Here is a 20216-nt window from a genome sequence, read left to right as displayed (position 1 = left end):
AAAAAATACTAATCAGCATTAATATTGAAGGAATAAAATCCTAAAATTGGAATAAGCTTAGTCTGAAAATGAAAACTTGTAAGGAGCGTATTAAAAGTGACACAAAGCTGAAACCAAAGTTCCACGTTTTCCACTGAACAACAGAATCCCGGTTAATATCATCTGAGATCAAGTTCAAGAATCAATTTTGTAGATTTGTTTTTTTTTTCCGCTTTGACAGAGCTTGGGTTTTTTTTGCCAAGAAAAGATTGATTTGTAAAAGTCAAAAGGGTAAAACATTCAAGCGGTGAATACTTTTCACTGTAAATCTCAGATCTTTTTGCTCATAAAGTCGAATATTTGCTCCTGGTTTTCTCATGACTGACTCTCTGTTTACCAGCTCTGACTGCTCAGGTTTCTGTTTTTCTCTTTTGTTTGTCTCCACAGAAAATTCTCTGTGCTTCATGTATTTCTATGTTCTGCTAGGTTTTTCTGAATTGGTCCTTCAGAAACACTTCAGTTTTAAGTTTCTTTGGAGTGATTAATAAACACTTGTAGCTTCTGTCTGGGTTGGTGCTCTTTTCCACAGAATACAACTGAATGGTGTGATGGCATGTTATAAGAGAAGCACAATAAGAAAAAAACACAGGAGAGATGAGGAGACAAGAAAAAAATGATATTTTATAATAAATGAATAGAAGCAAAAATGAGATAAACTTAAAGGTGCTTTTTATGTCCAATGAGTGGAATGAAATAATAATAAAAAAAAGATTTTTCTCCTTTACATATTGTGGTTAGTTTACAAAAGAAGGCACATTGAATCAAACTGAATGAAATCCATACATTTCTGGCTGTATTAGGGCCTCTGTGAATAGAAAAAATGGAGTAAATCTCAGAAATCTCGTAGAAGATCCTGAGAAAAGTCGAAAATTTGCTCCAAAAACGCAGAAATTTTGAGATTAAGCTCAGATATATATATATTTTTTTAGAAAAAACATTTACATTTTCAGTTTCAAAAGTGGAAAATGTTTGACTTTTTTTAAACTTAGAAATTTCCCCCTTTTTTTTCTACAAAATTTCTGAGATTAATCTCAAAATTGTCTGAGTTTCTTGGTGGAAATTTGTTCTTATTCACACCGTCATATATAATCTCCCAGGTTTTAAAAAAAAGCGCCTCTTCCTTATCTAAAAATGTTTGCTTCACTTTTAAAGTGACAAAAGCGCACCCCAGCTTTCCTCCCCCCCAACCTCAGGGTTTCGCCTGCGTTTGCCTGACAGGAGATTGAATTTGATTGCCAGAGGGGTGAGAGAAAATGAAAATCTGCTTGTGATTTGGTAGAAAACCGCGTTCTAGTCGTAAATGGTGGGTAAAAACAATCCGGGAGGATGGATGGATGGATGATTCCCCGGAGTTTGTGGATGAATGTCGGGAAGATTTAGGAAAGCGTCTGTATAAATGAGAGTTCTAATATCCAAACAGTGAGTCATGAAGGATTGGCTGAAGAAAATGACATCATAAGTCTCTCTCTCTATCTCTCTGCTGCTTCTTCCAGAGAGCGCTGCGCGGTGAGGAGCGCAGCGGAGCGGTGCGCCTGGATGGCATGGAGCTCAAATCACCGCGATCCTAATTAGATGTTAACAAAGACTCGGACTGAAACCAAATCAAGCTCCAGGAAGGAGGGGGAAAAAAGTCCAAACATCGATTCTGATTCCAGCGGAGGGTCGAGGCGGCAGGAGCCTGAGCGGGAAAAACTTGGCTTTCGCTCTTTTGCCATGAAACATGATTAATGAAAGCAGTGAAGTTGGAGGCTTTCAGCCTCACTGGAGCTTCGGCGGTGAGTACAAAACCTTTTTTTTATTCGGTTTAACAAGCAGAGGGAGGAGCTGGTGGAAACAAGCGACGGGTTTCAAGTTTTGAAACCTGAAAGTGTGAGAATCGGTCAGGTGCGCTCCGGCGGCCCCGCTGTGCTGGAATGACCCGCTGCACACAGAGACGAATCTCATCATAATGACATCCCAGCAAAAACAGATTTAGCATTTATTTATTTTTGTTCGATGCAAAACAAATCTAACAATGGAGTATGTAATTGGAAATGAATCAATCACATTTCTAGCATGGATAAGTATGGATAAAGAAAGCACTTTCTAGAGAAGGTGTGTATTTGTACATATCTAGTTATCTAAAGGTTTGTTTTCTTCTTCACTCTCTCCTGTCCTTCATACTTTCTGTTCTTCCATCCTAAATCTCAGTTTGTAAATTTGCAGTTTGTTTGTTTATTACAGTATTGATCACTTATTTAAAGCTGAATCAGTCAATAAATAAATTCATTTTGACCTTTACATCGGGCAGACACCGAAATCTGAGTCTGGAATCTTTACATGGTAGATTTGTGTGAACTCTGCCATCAGTTCATCCCGATTACATGGAAATTTACTAAAATCGTTGGAATTTTAGTACATTGAAGATATGACATGTTGTTGTTTGATTTTTCTTGGAAAAGATTAAAATCTAAACAGTGCTGTTATTCTTTTATTTTAATTTTTTTATTGTTTCTAGGCTTAGTATGTAAAATCTGTTCTTCATGGGGGCTGGGACCATGATGCATACAAATGCAGCAAAAACGTTGAACCAAAGCAGAAAAACATGATTTATTTTATTGATCTTTTTCTGTTACCAGTTTGTTTCTTGTTTTTTTAAAATGTTGCTACTTTTCTCATTTTTCCCTCCTTGCTTTAGCGTGAAAACCCAGGGCTTAAAACAGGGTTGAATTTGATCCTCCTTTGTTTAACTAGTAAAAATCCACCATCTAAAACCAGACTCGGAGTAAAAATCGGTTTGAGCACAACGAGCTGCTCTCAGATCTGTCTGTTGACGTGGTTCAGCAGAAATCGCAGGGCGTGTGGCATATGATGCTCGTATGTGAAGAGGAATTTAGTGGGATAAGAGGAGAGGAATGGTAGGATGGTGTTCCATCCGTCCTGGAGTGTGTTAACGGTCAGAGCTGCAGAATGTTGAAATGGCCCAGCGGATCGTTGTGGCTTCTTTGTTCGCTTGTCACCCATCTCTAATCCGCCTGTTCTGCAGCCTGCTCCTTGGATCGTGTTGGTGGAAAGTCGATTTGTATTTATGTTGGAGGCTGAGACTTTTTGTTCGATTAATAATAGGATTTAGGATCCTTAGCTATTTATTTTAGTGTATGGATGTGTCCAAAAGAACAAAAGTTTCTGTTTGTTCAATTTTTATGCCGTTTGAAGCTATCTGAAAGTTTCCTTTAAACTCAAATTCAAAAGGCGTTTTTTCATCTTTCACCTCCTGCAAAGAATGGAGAGGTCTGCAATTTTCATCAACGATGAAAGCATATGATTTTTAAATCATTAATCAGCATTTTTTCTTTCATGACATAACCAATTTGAGATGATTAAAAAAAATAAAACCTAATATTTGGTACAGAAACTTTTGTTTTACAATCCCAGAGGTTTGTCTCTGCAGTTCTTGACCAGGTTTGCACACACTGCAGGGTTTCGGTCCACTCCTGCATACAGATCTCCTCCAGATCTTTCAGGTTTGGGGGCTGTCGCTAGGCAACACGGAGCTTCAGCTCCCTCCAGAGATTTTCTATTGGGTTCAGGTGTTGGAGACAGCCCAGGCTCCTCCAGGACCACGGTGCAGCCACCCTGCCCCGGTTACAGAGAAGCATCCCTCAGCATTATGCTTCCACTCCCATGCTTCACAGTTGGCATGCTGCTCTAGGGATTCCTCTCATCCTTCCTTTTCCTCCAAACACGGCGAGTAGCGTTCATACCACAAAGCTCCATAATGTTCTCGTCTGACCTCATGACCTTTACCCCAGGATCACCCAGATCATCACCAGACAGACTGCTGCATCCTGAGTTATCATAGACCTTTCCTTATTCTAGAACCATCATAAACTTATTGTTTACATTCCTATTGGTTTCTACACTGGTTTTCTCATTTTAAATAACTTTTATGCTGTTGTTTGCACATTTTTATTGTCATTTATTGCAAATAAATATTTTGGAGGCACAAACACACATGCACATTTTGTGTATTGTTTGAAATGATCCTGCAGTTTGCTGTGCAGTCCACTAGGGGTGGGCATATGGAGGTAGTTTAATCATGGTATTTTCATTAAAACTATTAATTTTTTAGGCATCTGTGTGACTATTACTGTGCTTCATAAAAATCAAAGCCTCGCCAAACACAAATACTTACAGCCTTCAATTTGTAATGTGTAAAAAAGTGATTTGGGTAACCAACACACACACACACACACCCACACCAGCTGCATTTAATCACATTTTCAAATGTATTGATATTCATTGATGTTTTCACTGAAAAAACAGGCTCGTTTGGTCGTTTGTGGCTCCCACACTCCCATTATATGAGCTCTCTTTTTTCCCCACACATTTTTCAACCTTTACAACTGTTTTAATCCGTTGTTAGCATGTCTTAACATGTTTTTTTCTGAGCCGCCTTTAAACACAACCTGAGCGTTGGGATGCCAGTGCCAGTTTTACGCCCAGGGCAGCGACAGAGACCTGCTGCTGAGCAGACCTGCATGCCTGTGTGTGTTAGAGTCATGGCAGCAGGCCAGCAAAAATAAAATTAGCACAGTTTTTTTCCCAAACAAGTTGAGTAATGCTGTTGGAAGCAGATAATGTTGTACATGTCAGTATGCTAAGCTTGTCAACAAGAATAAGCTAATAAATTTATCTGCAGTTGAAGCCAGATATTTACATACACTGAAGTTAATCTGACCAAACATCTCATGTTTTAGTTTCGAGAGAATCACCAAAATGTTTTCTATTTGCTTGTGGAGAATATATTTTAGAGATTTAACATAATCCACATAACGTTTCTTCAGCAGAGGCCTCGGGTTGACATGAGGCATCACACAAAGCATTATGGGATTAATAGTTCTTAAACCAGCCTCCTCTAGTTCAGTCTTTTATAGCAAGATGCCCAATATTGAAAGATTTGGAACCGTAACTATGTAGTGTATTACTATGGTAACCTTTGAGACTGTGGTCCTACCTCAGTTCAGATCATTGACCAGATCCTTCTGTGCCATTCTGGTTTGAACCTTGACCTTTCTCATGATCACTGGTCCTCCACAAGGTTTGAACGTGCATGGAAATCATAAATCGCGTGATTTTCTGAATCCTCCTTTTAGATTCTGTCTTCCACAGCTGAGGTCTACGATGAAAATTATTGACCTTTATTCTCTGAAAGTGGAAAAACTTGGAAAAGTTACCAAATACTTATGTTCCCTAATGTATTTATATTATAAATCAAAAACATATTGTAGAATTTAAGGTGTAAACGTCAAAACAAGGCGTAGTTGGTATCCACAGAGCTGTGTGGTGGTTTGGGTGTTTTTGTCCTTATCCGTCTCTCCAGGGTGTGACCAGCAGGTGCAGGCCCCGCAGCTGCGGCTCGTTAAGGCTCATCATGAGGCCCTTAGAGAGGACTGGGGACCCTGAGGCAGACTCCAGATCGATCTCAAATCATTTAACTAGTCTGCAGAGACCAGCGGAGCTCTTTGGACAATTTAATTAATCATCCATCCATACTGACAACCGAATTAGAGAACGAGCCGAGGGAAAACACTGGCTCCGTTTTTCCAAAACTGCCAAATTTCCAGTTTGGTGTCGAGTTCAATTCCCCTCCACTCCAGCAGGGGGCTCCAGAGCCAACCCTGTTACCTATGCTAGATCTTGTGGTGGCATATCTTCTGTCCTTTTCACCCATAAGTTCATGCCTGCTGGTAAGTAAGTGGCTACATGAGGAAAGGGTTTAATTTGGTCAAATTTGAATGAAAAAAATAAAATAAAATAAATATCTATCTGAACAAGAATCTCATACTTTAACATACCAAATACTTTAGGATCAGCTCAGAATTTGAACTTAAAAAAAAAAGAAGCAATCATTATTCTAATGAGGATGAAAACTAAATTATAAGTTGCATATTTGCTTGGTGTCGGTTTTCTTGTATTGCCAAGGCCACTTTTTAAAATTGTGTGATGCTAAGGACTTCTTCGAAAGGACAAATACAAAATGTTTCTAAAAACAACACTTCATGGGAACAAGACCGAAAACCTAAAAGTCAATTTAAACCTAACCATCATTTTAATGTAATTTTAATGAATGAAAGAAGCCTGTGTGGGTAAGACAGCAGCCTAGCCTCCATCTTTCTTAACCAAACCCTGCACAGTTTTTTATCCCCATCTGCATCCCAGATGGGGATAAGTTGTAGACACAAGTATGGAATGACTGACAGCTCTGCAGTTCTGAACATCTGCTGGTTCATTAATGTGTATCTGAACTGTTTCTACCATATGGTGAAACAGTGGGCTGACTTTAAGATTTTCATTGCTCTCTTTCTGGTGCAGTTTATCTAAGCTTTATTTATTGCTTAGTTGACTGGGACAGATGCTTTGACATCTATAACAATTGGCCGCTGATTTTGTAGCCGCTGCTTGTCTCCACTGAGAACCTGCAGATAACTGATCGAACAGATGAAGGTGGAGAGTTCAGGTGGCTGGAGATTGGGAACCAAGAGAGAAGCAAACCTGGACTGAAAGTCCATAATTCCCCTTCCTGATGTCTTGACTTACTCATTTTTATTTTTGCAGCGATGTCACAGGAGAAGGAGTGTTTCAGGTTTTGATTTCATTGCTGTAAATCAAATGGAAGCATACAAATCTGTGACATCATCATAGACTTAAAAACTTAAGCTTATATAACTTAAGTGGAAAAAGTAGATAAAAGAAAATAAAAAAACTGAAAATGTTCCGTCTGTCATTATTTTGGCATGTAGCAAATCCAACTAATTTTAGAAATCCTGATCGAAAACTGGATTATTTAATCAAATTTAAAAGAAGATAATTCCTTTATATGGTGAATGTAAACATCTGATTTCAACAGTTGTATTGTTAATTTACAAACCAAGCTAGTAATTTTCAACCTTGTGCGCGTAGGAACCATGGACGCCCGTTAGGCAGGTTCTCATATTTTTTCTGTTATTAAAAATCCTCTCCTCCTCCAGAGCGTACATGATGCCATGTACCCTCCTGTTTTTTTCAGCATCCCATTGTTGCCTCGCTGTAACAGCTCTGATTCCTCAGCGGGAGTTAATCATAACACTGCCCCCACAGGCTTATAGAGTAGGCTCTTGGCATGATGGGGGCATCGCTTCATCTGCCGCTATTCTTTCTCTGATGCTCCCATCACTCTGCAGTTCGGTGAATCTGCACTCATCAGACCACATGACCCGTTTCCATTGTTCCAGTGTTTCACCATGAGGTTCTTGGAGTTAGTTTTCTGTAAGGCTTTACTTCTATTTTATTTATTTATATTTATTTTGTATGGAAATCTCCTTATTATAACTAGTAGTGAAAAAGTATTTTCTCTTGTACAAGTTTCCTCTTTTTTTGCTTTTTCTTTAAAAAACTTCAAGGTTCCAGACTAATAAATAAAAGGAACTAGAGCACTCACACAATGCTGATTTCAAGTGATTTAACTTTTTGTGATATGAAAAGTTAGCTGGTCCTTTTTGAAAATGTAAGTGCCCCCTGGTTAAAAAAATGGAAAAACTGCAACTGACTTCATTTTTCCTGATGAGTTCAAGTTTGATGGTAATAAACAGGATTACCTCAGTAGAATGAAAAAAATCACTTCCATAAAGCTAAAGCTACTGGGACCCATTTAGATGCTATCCCATGTGTGACCATCAAATTCTTTTGCTATTTGAACCAGATGACAGCTGTAAACTTTTCCCTTAAGTGTTGCCTTCTTGAGATATTTTAAAATAAGTTGTGTATTTAGGATAAATCATCATAATGTTCATACATCCATTTTTATTTTTTTTTACATTTGAGGAAATGGCCTTTGCCATCAATAATTCATGTTTGATGCTGCATTATGAGGAACTTCTCAGTCTGACTTCAATCTTGGAAAAGTCTAGAATTGTCCCCCCCAAAAAATAAATCATTGAAGAAACGTTTGCATTTAAATAATATCAATATGAAAAGGCAAAAGAAACCAAAAACGAAATAAATCTGCCATTTATCTCAGAAAAAAATATAAATTAATTTTTAGTTTCCTCCTCCTACCCATAATTAGAACAATAGTTCAGTCCAAAGTATGGGAGAGCTACTGAAGTGAGGAGCTAGCTGTTAGCTGTAGCTCTGCATCACCAATAAAAACCCCTCCAATATGTAAATACTTACAGCAAAAGACATGTAAACATTTTATTTACTTTCACTGCTCAGTGGGTAGAAACACATTAACAAGAAAAATCAGACTGCAGTTTATTTCATATTGATATTGATAAGCTGTCTTATTAGCAAAACTGCTACACTGCTTTCATAGACTTAAGCTGTTTTGTTAAAGGTAGCAAATATCTCATTCATATTTAACTCTTTAACTTTTAGTTAAATTAGAAGAGTTTGAGTCTGAGTCGGTCCCACCGACAGATATAAAGAATGTCTGCCTTTATATATGATGCCAATGATATAGTAGGATCCGATTAAATTCTTGATTAATATGGGTTGTTGCTATGTTGTTGTTCGGTGTTTTAAGATCTTGTTCAATGTGCCCTTTTTTAACTTTGAGCCCCTGCCCCTCCAAAGGTCTCTGCACGGCCCTGCCTAAGTGAGTTTTAAAATTGAGATTTTTTTTGGCTTTTGGAGTAATTACTACTTCCTTTCCAAGTGAACGTTTCAGATTTCTCGTCACTTCAGCCTGCAACTTAAGTTCATTTGGTTTAGTTTGAGAAGCTGATAAGATTTTCTCACTTAGACACCTGAATCATCCACAGGTCTGGTTCCTGTTCAGGTACAATTACCAGATGCCTAAAAATCCCACATTCATTTATTCACAGGTTCGGTTCCCCAGAGATTCAACTCAATTCAATGTGTTGATATAGTGCCAATTCACAACCAATGTCTGCTCAAGGCACTTTACAAAAAAAAAAAAGTTATTTCAATCATTGACACATTTGAATTGATCCCAGTTAATTATTCAAAGTAGTTTAAAAAGTTTCTGAGGAAACCTTGACTCAGTGACTTGCAGTATTTATTCCTGCTGGACGAGCATGTTTGCGACAATCACTTGCATTGTCATTGATTTTACAGCAATGCCTCATACCGAGCATTTATGAGGCGACAGTGGAGAGGAAAATGAAAAACTCCCCTCTAACAGGAAGAAACCTCCAGCAGAACCAGAACCAGGCTCAGTACAAGCAGCCGCCTGCCACGAGAATCTTAAACTCTATTCCGGATTTAACAAGGAGTCAATGAAGTGAAGCTAGGGCAGAAAAAATAGGATCTATCATTTTAATTTTCATTAAAATTGTATCTATAACAGGACCGGTGTAGTCCAATCCCCACTGGAAACGAGTTTTACTTGCTTGCTTTGATTATATTCCTCATAGAACCTCATGTCCATGCAACACCCACCATAAAAACCTTAAGGGTCACAGTGAAAAGGTTTCTCCACATCCATACATGTAGACCAGTTGAACGATGATCCGCTCAACATTCCCAAAGCCACGCTGCTCCTTCTGGGTCTGAGGCTTGACAGCTGGAGTCAGTCAGTTTCTTCAGCGCGCTCAGTCTTCACATCATTTGAGACGAATATCAGCACACAAGGCGTCTCCCATCTTTAAAACTCCTGTCACTCATCTATCTGTGTCTGTCTATCATGTAGAACATTGTCTGTCAAAGTGTCCAAAAACATAATGTGGAAGTGTGCAGAGATATCGGTGTGTTTTAGGATCTATCAGATTCCTGGTGGCAGTGCAAACAGCAGGTGTTTGTTTCATGGATACTAATTGGATGGGTTTGGGGATCTGATATGTCTTGGGTTTTCTGTTTAAATTTTCAGGTGGTTTTCAGTAGTGAAATCCAAAACAGAAATCATTTCCAACACCTGTCCACAATCTCAGTCTGATTTTTTACTTTTCTTTCTCAATGTAAATCTGTTTAATCTGTTGACTGAAGCATACAGAAATACAAGTACAGGCACCATTACTATCAAATAGTGATTCCAAATTTCAAACTTAGCTACATTTCATGGTTCTCCACCGTCTTTGGTTTTTCCCTCAGGGTCGTTGGGCAACCAGTCAGCTGACCTGTTCTCCAACATCTCCTGTAATGAGTCGACCAACGGTTCCACATCCTGCTCTCTTCCCGACGACAACGCGAGGCCTGGAAGTTCGTATAAAACCGTGGAGATGTTTTTTATTGCTTTGGTGACTGGATCTCTGAGCTTTGTGACTGTGACTGGAAACATATTAGTCATGCTGTCCATCAAAGTGAACCGCCACTTACAGACTGTCAATAACTATTTTTTATTTTCCCTGGCCTGTGCTGACCTGATCATCGGAGTTTTCAGCATGAACTTGTACACAGTCTACATCATTGTTGGCTCCTGGCCCCTGGGACCGGTCGTCTGCGATCTGTGGCTAGCTTTAGATTACGTCGTCTCGAACGCTTCTGTGATGAACTTATTGATCATCAGCTTCGACCGCTACTTCTGCGTGACCAAACCCCTGACGTATCCCACCAGAAGGACAACCAAGATGGCGGGACTAATGATCGCTGCAGCGTGGATCCTGTCGTTCATCTTGTGGGCTCCAGCCATCTTGTTCTGGCAGTTCATTGTCGGGGAGCGAACAGTGCCAGCAGGAGAATGCTACATTCAGGTACATTTTATAGGTCAAGTGCGACTGTCAATGTCCCACGTTACTAAGAGGAAAAGTCAGCATTTTTAAAGTTAGGTTTTATGACTGGTTAGTTTCCAGGAAGTTATTGGAATAAATAACTCACTTCGTGTCTTCATTTGTATAAATACAAATTAGTTTCACACACATGATGATGCCAATGATTTTTATGAAAGGAGATAAATGAAAGTCTTGTCTTCCACTTTCTTAAATTTAAATCTCTGGAAAGGAAACCATGGAACACCTTTTCCCAGTTCACCCTAAACCAGGACTTAACAAAGATGAGGAAAAACCATAAACCAGAAAAAGTAACTGCTGACATTCAGTCAACGGCATCGAGCCAATGCCAGAGATAAAAAGGATGGATTTCTTTACTTGAAGATACAGTGAATGACAGAGTCTGGATGAAGCAAAAAAAAAAAAAAGAAGGAAGTATGACCATGACTATTTAAAATTTTGATGTTCATGGTTTGGATCTGAAGATATTCCACAGGGACATTGTTGCCTGCCAAGAGTCTTATTGAGAACAAACCACCAAGCTTCCCCCTTACAGAGCAGCCCTCCCCAGGATCTCCCCCACTCAGCTCCTTCAGACTAGCCAGCAGCAATTAGCAAACACCTGAGCTCATTATAGGAGCTACTGTACTTCTCAGTGAAACCATGGTATCATGTTATTAGAGTTAGTAGAGGAGCCATGTTGTGATGACTTCCTGAAGATGGAGTGTCAGAAAGAGCAGGAGTTTTTAAAGAGACAGAGACCCCATTTCAAGGCATTACATTACAAAGTCAAATTTGTTTGAAGTCATATTTGATATATATAGAATTTTTTTATAAGAACCGAAGGTAACAACTTTTATGTGATTGTGATGTAAAAAGGCAGTATGTGTCTGGAAAATACACAATACTGTCCCTTGAAGTCATTTTCTCTTGGAGTCTGAAAATTATAATCTCACAATATTTTAATCTTGATCTGCTAAAAATGAGTTCCTGTCATCTCAAAAGCAATTCAGTCTCAAAAAGGTCAATTGCTTTGTTTTGCAAACAGTGAAACTTTCTATTATTGAAGTCATGTGGTTTAAAATTAAAGTTAATATAGCAGATCAAGCAGACGCTCTCTCAATTTGTACTATTGACTCTGGCAGGAGAAGCTTCTCAGGTTTTAATCTGCTCAATGTTTCACATGGAAGGTCATTAGAAGAGGTCCACTCTGTACTACGGTCCTTATGTAAACAACAGCTGGTTTGCATACATAACAGTATAATGCAAATATGATATCAGGTTAAAAGATCATTAAACTACTTTTGCATTTCCCCCTCTCCCTCTCCTTTACCTGTGTTCATACAGGCCATTAGGTTTACCCTCTGAAAGCAACTGATGTGATTTCTAAATAATTGGACACTAACTAAGTTATCTACTGCTGCTCAGTGGAACCCAGTTTAAAGAATACTGGACCATCACTTCATTAAATACATTCTCTATATTTTAAAGATGTTAAGAATTCTACTTTGTTCAAAGTCATTAAATCACATGAAAGGCCTTTTGAAAATGATTTCATTGTATTTCAGTAGGATTTGTGTTTGAACATTGACTAGGCCACTCCAAAAGCTTCATCTTTAGCGAATCTGAGGTACTCCCCAGCAAATTTACTGGTGTGCATTTGTTTCACTCATTTAACAAAGCAATTATGTACATGTTTCATAATAAATGAAACAATTGAAGTCTGCATTTTGTATTATCTACGTCTCATATTTATTTTTTATAGCATAGTGAGTGCTAATGAGCACAGTGAGGTGAAACCTAAATGTGGTGGTAATATTTCTATGGCTTCTGGCTTTCATCTTCAGTATTCAGTCTCAGCTATGAGAAAATGATGGAACCAAAACAAAATTTAACTTCAATCAAACTAAACAAAAACAATCTTGCCAGTGAAGATGAATTATTTTTGGTTTTGCAACAACATTTCCTAATGTTGGCATCACAATGTGATATAAATCCTGAAAATATCCAACAAATCTGTTCCCATTCTGCTGGTGTCAGTATGTGCCAACGCTGACTGCAGCACTAGTTACATTCACAAGAAATCATTTATTTTATGTGGCAAATGAATTCTGGGGAAAAAAATATGACTAGTTAGTAGATAGTGGATTTTAGTAACATAAAGATGCAGATAAGGACTTTGAGGAAGATATGCAATGGAAAAAAAAACATATTTATTAACTGTGACCATGATTTTGCAACAGCTTGGCAGTATTTTCTTAGCAAGAAGGTCCCAGGTTTGAATCCCAGCCAGTCGTTCTGCATGAAGCTTTCCTCTGGATACTCCTCTTCCTTATACACACAGCCTGAAAACTCTACATTTCAAGTGGGAATATATGATGGAAACCCAAAAGCCAATTTGAAACAAATAATATCTGGTGAATTATTGGTAGAGGTTTTTTTTCTTCTTTTTTATTTCCACCCTTTCAAGAATCCAGTTTCAAAGTTGATGGAAAACGTAATAGAAATGCAACCAGAGCTGAGTTTGTGAGAATATCCTTTTAGTTTGACCAAAAATAGTCTCTGTATAGTTTGTATTAGTCGGTCTCAATATTAGTCTAGTACACGTGTCAAGTAAAGACAAAATGCTTTTTATTGGACTTTAAATTGTTGCCTGTGTATCTAACTCTTACATATCTTAATTACCTCTGAGTGTGAACAGATACATTTTTTCTTTTCTCTGTTTCCTCTTCCAGTTCCTTTCTAACCCCGCAGTGACCTTTGGGACGGCTATAGCTGCCTTCTATCTGCCCGTCGTTATTATGACAGTCTTGTACATCAACATCTCCTTGGCTTCCAGGAGCAGAGTCTCCAAACACAAACCTGAGAAGAAAGAGAAGAAGGGGATCAAGTAAGATTGATCAGTGAATTAAACATCAAACTTCTTTGAAATACCTTCTGGACATAACAGGGATTTTTTTCTTTCTTTCTCAAATTCAACCTAGCTTTAAAAAAATACCAGAGGTTTGCATACCCTGTATATAATGATGCAGTCATTTTCTTCACTCTGACATTAAATCTGGTTAAACTTTTCAGTATGGCTCTGATTAGATCATGTCATGAATTAACTCATCAAACCTTTATCCACCTGAAAGATCATCCCAAACTGATTGATGACATAATGAGTCTAAATTTAAAGAAAGTCACAAAGATTAAATATATATATATATATATATATATTCTGACATTTAGAAAATTGATACAGTTTAATAAAACAGGAAAACTTCAGAATGTTTTAATATCAAGAAGCAGGACACAAAAGGAGTTACTGTTTGAGATTATTGTAAAACAGTTTTGTCAACGTCCAAAAACATTCTCTAGAGTCTTAAACGTATTTTCTAGTTGAATATAATAACTGTCCATTTCCTCAGACCTCCCAACCTGCTAAAGAGTCACATGATAAAGCAGAACAACAACAACGACACCAGCCCTCAAGTCAGTCCTCGCTCCACTCCCAAGGCCAGCCTGGACTCCACCACCACCGCCCTGGATGGAGTAAAGAACGGCCAGGTGGAGGAACAGAAACCTTCCCAAGCCGAAGCCCTGGGGCACCCCAGTCCCAGACTGGCACAGGTACTGACTTATTATTCTAAACCTTATTAGACATTAGAAAGTTTAGTTGTTGGAAAAATTAAGCTCTAAGCTTCAATATGACGGTCTTTGCGTCCAGGATGTTTATCTCTTGTGTTGTTGCCAATAGTGAAAGAAATCTGGGATTTAAGCTGATCAGCATTATCACATGCTCTGTGGGGAATATGGCCTTAAATCATAAATAAATAAATGTAGTCTTAGAGACATTTCCACATTTATTCACAGCCCTCCGGTAACTGTGGAGCTGAACACCGTCCGTTCCCTCGGTTTGCCCTGGGGTGGAAAGCTCAGGGCCTCGGCCTGAAAACCTGAATCATTTCCTCTTTAAACTTTCTGAATCCTCTCATGTTCCCTTTCTCCTTCTGTTGCTTTCACTTGGAATTGTTCTGTCCAGATGTTTGAAAATGAGGAGAAGAAACTCTAAATACGTCTTTGAACACTGGCGATGTTAGACTTATTTTATTATCATTGCACAAAGACACAACAGTGAATTTAGCAATGAAATTTAAAGCTACTTAAAGATTTAAATCTATAGAGTCATGCATTTATTAGAGCCATAGTTTAAAGGACAGTGTTACTTTGAGTGTTGGTGTTGCTGAGGAAGAAGAAAAAGAAAAAGATGATGATAGAGGGAACTGTTAAGACAAAGAGAGAGAGAAGGTGAAACAGATTAAAAACCAAGAAACCACACCCCAGTAAAACTGAGACAGATCTCCATAGCAACACTGAAAACCTCATTGTTTCTTTTTTGTGCAGGCAGAGCGTTGCGTGCCTATATGATTGTCAGTGCTGTTGTTTTGTTCTGAAGGATGATTGCCCCCGGCCTACATGTTCACCTTTACCTTCTGTTTCAGCTCCAGCAGCAGCTGCACGGCAGCATGGAGCGTTTATGCTAAATTACAGTTGGGTTCAAAATAATAGCGCGTCTATAGAAAGTGAGCAATGTTCAAAATCCTTGTGATAGCTTTTATTTTGGTAAATGTCATGGGAACAGAGAACATCCTTCTCTACATCACAAACTTACGCAGATTTTATCTCAAAAATAGTTTCCTGAAGCCTCTAATTAAAAAAAAAAATTATCTAGTTTAGTTGTTTTTTCCTTTTTTTCCTAGATTCGTTTATTTGTGTATTGAATGTCTTTTGATGTGCTATTTGCTTCGCTAACACTTTACTTGACGGGTTGTGAATAAGACTGTCATGAACATGAGTAAAGTCTTCATGAATATTTACGACTGTTGTCATAAAGTGTCATTCGCTAAATCATGACACTTTTAATACAAAGTTGACATTATTCAAAATGTCTTTATGACAACTTGTCATTAACCAAGAAATCATGATCTGACAGAAATTAGTTAGAAAAGTGTTACTGATTAAACTTAAAAAAATGATGTAGCTTTGTGTTATTAAAGCTAAAGTTTAATCAGTAATACTTTACAAAAAGTGGTAATGAAAGATGATATGTTTTTGCTCAAATGAGCCTGAAGTATAATAAAAAGTACCTGACAGCACTGACTGTGACGAACCCTTGATGTCTGTGGTATTGGTTTTTTACCATGGAGGGAATCCATCTAATCATAAACTCTTGATGTAGCCTTTCTGTGTGTCTGGGCTCATTAGTGTGTTCTGTTTTAGTGAAGCTCTACCTCTTTGATGGATCTGTTTCAGTCCTTTCCAGTCAAAGAATGGCTCCTTTCACTTTCACTGATGTCAGTTCACAGACTAAAGTCAGAATGCAGATTCCACATACAGAATCTCCCGCAATCCTCCTACCTGCTCTACTAATCAGAAGATCTAACGAGAATTTCTCACAGCTCTCCACGAAGCAGTTTCTAAATTCATAGCCATCTGCAGAACGCTGCAGTCCTCTAACCTCTACTTGCAGCTTTGGAGTGCCCTCAAATTAAAGCAGAGAGACTGTATTTTGAGCCTGCATTTATTGCATAACTGAGTGGCATTAGAGTTTGTGCCTTTTTCTTTCTCGCAGGAGGAGAAGGAGAGCTCCAACGACTCGTCCACAGCTTTTATCCCTCCAACAGAACCAAAGGCCAACAGCGAGGCGACGTCTGAGGTTTGTGTCCAAAACGTGGATAATATTGTTGTTAGTGGTCAGAAAGGGAAGCGCATGGTCAGTAACTCGTGTAGGCTCGGTTGTGTGGTAAGAGAATATTCCTCGCATCATTAAACTTGGACTGTTGATATAACCATAGGGATCCTTTCATGTTGTTTACAACGCACTCTGGGACCCAGTGTGTTTTCTGCTGCTGTAAACCTCCTGCTTTAAGGTTCAACGTCTCTGTGGCTTGCTAAATTATCAATGCTTTTCCTTGAACTTTTCCGTATTTTGTTGCATTGCATTCACAAATATAAACCTATTTCTCTGGAATTTCATGTGAAAGACCAACACAAAGCGGTATGCAATTGTGAAGTAGAAAGAAAATTCAACATGACTCCAAATTTTTTTTTTTATAAGTTAAAAATCTGAAAAATGCGGTGTGCAAAAGTACTCAGCCCCCTTTTCTCTGAGTGCAAATGCAGCAGCTCTGTGACGGTTGATTACTGGTATATGTGTGTTATAACTATGGCTGAAAAACGTGTAGTGATGTACATAATTTCAAAAAGTCAAAGCATCTAATTCTGAAGATGACTTGTTCTATTTGGACTAATTCCTACATGATTCTTAAAACCCAGTCAATTCAGCCGTTAGAGATGTAAAAACTCAGTTGTAATAAAATCTTGTGGTTTAGTGATGGCTTGGTGTCAAACTTAAAATGGACACAAAGACAAGCAGGAGAATTATACAATGACACAAACAGGGAAGCAAATGGCAGCTCTGTTTGAGTGATGTATGCAAATATTTTCAGATGAATGCAACATTATGCTGGAAAGCAAAAACAAAAAACAAAAAAACAAGATGGAACTTTCAGAGTCTGAATTTGCATGTAAGGACAGTACAGTAGGTTTGACATAAAACAATCTGACGCTGGTCTGGACGTTTTCCTTCAGCTGCTGACTGACCTGCTCTGTGTGTTTGACGCCCAGCACCACGTCTGGATTATTTTTAGCTACATACGACCGTTTCATATCGTCATTAACGTCTTCTCACTTTTTCTCGACAAAACACTTTTAGGGTTTGTGCTTAAAATTTTGCCGGTCTTGTCCTTTGCCTCCTTGCTCCTTCACACCTTTTCAGTTATAACTATATATCAGAGCAAATAGGATGATATTTGAAGCGCTGAAATGGTTTTAGTGACATTTAACTTTTCATTGCCATTGCTTCTTTAGATCAGAATGTTTCAAAATAATCTTTTCTGTTCTCCTTGGAGCATCTTTGCCTCTTTCTCTAACCTGTAGAAACAAACTGTTCCAGGTGTTTAAGCTGCTCTTCACACATCCTCAAACCGTTTTCCCCGCTGAGTTTATTCTTGGCACTCAGGCTGAGTTTTTTTTTTTTTTAAACCAGTTTTAACTATGAAACTCTTTGCCAAAACAACTGTTGAAACAGTTGTCTTGCCTGAAGCCCATGTATTTAGATAAAGAAATTCCCAGTGCTCTGTATTTTACACATCAGTGGAGGGGGGGAAAAAATCCACTTTTAATACGTTCAAACCCCACATCATTGATTAATGTTCCCATTAGGTCTATTCACACACGGAGAGATGCTCACAAGACTCTACAGACAATTTGGCTCGGCTCTTTTCCCCCAGATGCTGTTGACACGAGCTGTTCAGGGCGGGAGATCTTCTGCTGGAGACGAGCTCTCACAGCGGGAAGCTCCAGGGAAAAGACATGGGGGAGCATCTTTCCATGAGGCATGACGCTGGGACCGCAGTGTTTTCTCTACACACGGCTACCTGATGGCTGGTTTCCGTGGATACTCGTATCACATGCAGCCGTGTTTCACGTCTGCGGATAGGAGCAGAATTGCAGCGGCTCTTATCGGCACACAAATGTGCTGGTTCATATTTGCTTATCTTTCAGACATTTTACAGACGCAAGTAGGTTCTGGAAATCTTACAGAGCTTCTAAAGAACAGCACTGTGTGTAAAAAATAATAATAATAATAATAAAAAGGCCAGACATGTATGGCCTATTTGGTTTTTGTGATCTGACTTTGCAACCAAGACACATTTTAGGAAATATGGGAATTACGTTGAATTCACACCAGCCTTGTTCTTTAATCAAACTCTGAGCAATAAAAAAAAAAACTTGGCCTCGATTTGGTTGAAGTGAACTCTGGTGCGGTTTGAATGCACATGTGATCGCCAAACAGCCTTAGTCAGTCTTGCAGAAATAGTTTCATTGAATCAATGCCATAAACTTTCAAAAAAAATTCAGAAAACAGAAATATTAGAGACTGGAAAAATTTTCATTTATAGGCAGAAGGTGCAAAGAAATTAACATATTACTACTACTACTACAGTACTACTACTAATAATAATAATAATGATAAGGCTAGAACCTCATCTTGCAACCTTTCTTTAATTATTGAAAAATAAAAACAAAATCAGTATAAAGCAGTACATTCTATCCATCTATTAACTATATATTAACATCTATCATCTATTTAACCTATCTCCAGAGGTCAACAGGTGAGAGGCGGGTTACACCCTGGAGACGCTGCCAGCCCATCACAACACAGAGGACAAACAGACATGCACACACACATTCATACCCAAGGGTAATTTTAAGAGACCAATTAACCCAACAGTCAGAGTCCCTGCAGAGAACATGGAAGGTCCCAGCAGAAAGAACCTGGACTGGGATTTGAACCCAGAACCTCCTGGCTTCTTTAGAAAACGAAGACAATGATCAGAAAAAGATAAGCTACATGACAATGAACGGAAATATGTTGCCAATTCTTCTGAATATTCGATGAACAGCACTAGAAAATATTTTTAATTAAAGTTTGTCTTGGATTAAATAAGAACACAGTTGAAACCAGTTTCTTATACACACTGTAACTGTACACACACATTCCAACGTCTGAGATGGATTCTGTTTTAGTGGAGATTATCAAAAGTGTTTCCATTTTAAATATGCCTGAAGAATTAAAGAGAATTAATTTTCTATTTTCTTTGTTCATCTTGAACAGTTTCCATACAGATCTGTAGTAATTGGAGGAATTACCTCATGAACATGTGTGACCTGGAGCGTCTGTACACGCGTCCCTTTCCTCCTGACATAACTGGAAATTATGACCAAAACTTCAATTTTATTTTATCATCATGCTACAGAATTTTTTTTTTCTAAAACTGAAAAGCTATTTCCTTTTGCAAATTTCCAAATAATGTTTTGTGAATTTTGGAGTAAAGGCTTCTTCCTCGCTGAGCTCATAAAGTACAGAAATCATTTCACTTCGGATAATAAGACAATCTAATGACACAGTTGTGTCTTGTTTTATTCCTGAGGTTGATTTTACACCAAACTCATCTGTGAGACACATATTGGCATAAAACTGTGTGTAGTTCTGCTTCAGTTTTTCACAACGATCCTGCTGGATTAAGACTTTGCAGTTCTGGTCTCACTCTTGTTTGCTCAGCTCCACTTTAAATTGTCAGGACGGATGGAAGATTTATTCAACACCAAAATGAAGTTCTTCAAAAATGTTCTGATTGGGAAATCGGACCTCAATCTCCTCCACCTTCACATCAACTTGCAACCTCAATGTAACCTCTCAAGGAGAAGGTCGGCTAGGATGCAGTCAGTGAAGCACAAGAACGTAACATCAGCCGTAACCCAATGGAGAACATCCATCTGAATTGGGGCAACATTAGCTTTTCCTCTCCAATTGAAAACACAAAAAGTGTGAATTCTTCCTCCTTTATCTACACAGCAATAATATTTTAACCAAACCAACATTAG

General features: G+C 38.4%; 1 protein-coding gene and 1 long non-coding RNA gene across 2 annotated transcripts in view; one reads left to right on the top strand and one right to left on the bottom strand.

The window, feature by feature from the left end:
* The window catches only part of LOC116715571 (uncharacterized), a 38857-nt gene extending 19264 nt beyond the window's left edge, over positions 1 to 19593 (bottom strand). Inside the window, exons 1-2 of the long non-coding RNA XR_004338194.1 lie at positions 18019 to 19593; positions 13410 to 13586 (exon numbers count right to left, since the gene is read on the bottom strand). This is a non-coding gene — a long non-coding RNA (uncharacterized LOC116715571). The remainder of the gene's footprint in view (positions 1 to 13409; positions 13587 to 18018) is intronic.
* The window catches only part of LOC116715536 (muscarinic acetylcholine receptor M4-like), a 40584-nt gene continuing 21648 nt past the window's right edge, over positions 1281 to 20216 (top strand). Inside the window, exons 1-5 of the mRNA XM_032555982.1 lie at positions 1281 to 1814; positions 10111 to 10709; positions 13460 to 13614; positions 14135 to 14336; positions 16339 to 16422. Of these exons, the coding sequence (XP_032411873.1) occupies positions 1760 to 1814; positions 10111 to 10709; positions 13460 to 13614; positions 14135 to 14336; positions 16339 to 16422 (1095 nt within the window). The 5' untranslated portion in view covers positions 1281 to 1759. The remainder of the gene's footprint in view (positions 1815 to 10110; positions 10710 to 13459; positions 13615 to 14134; positions 14337 to 16338; positions 16423 to 20216) is intronic.

Source organism: Xiphophorus hellerii, chromosome 24 (assembly GCF_003331165.1).
Source record: "Xiphophorus hellerii strain 12219 chromosome 24, Xiphophorus_hellerii-4.1, whole genome shotgun sequence".
NCBI lineage: Eukaryota > Metazoa > Chordata > Actinopteri > Cyprinodontiformes > Poeciliidae > Xiphophorus > Xiphophorus hellerii.
The sequence above is the reverse complement of the archived record's forward strand: the minus strand, read 5'-3'. Positions and strand labels throughout refer to the sequence as shown.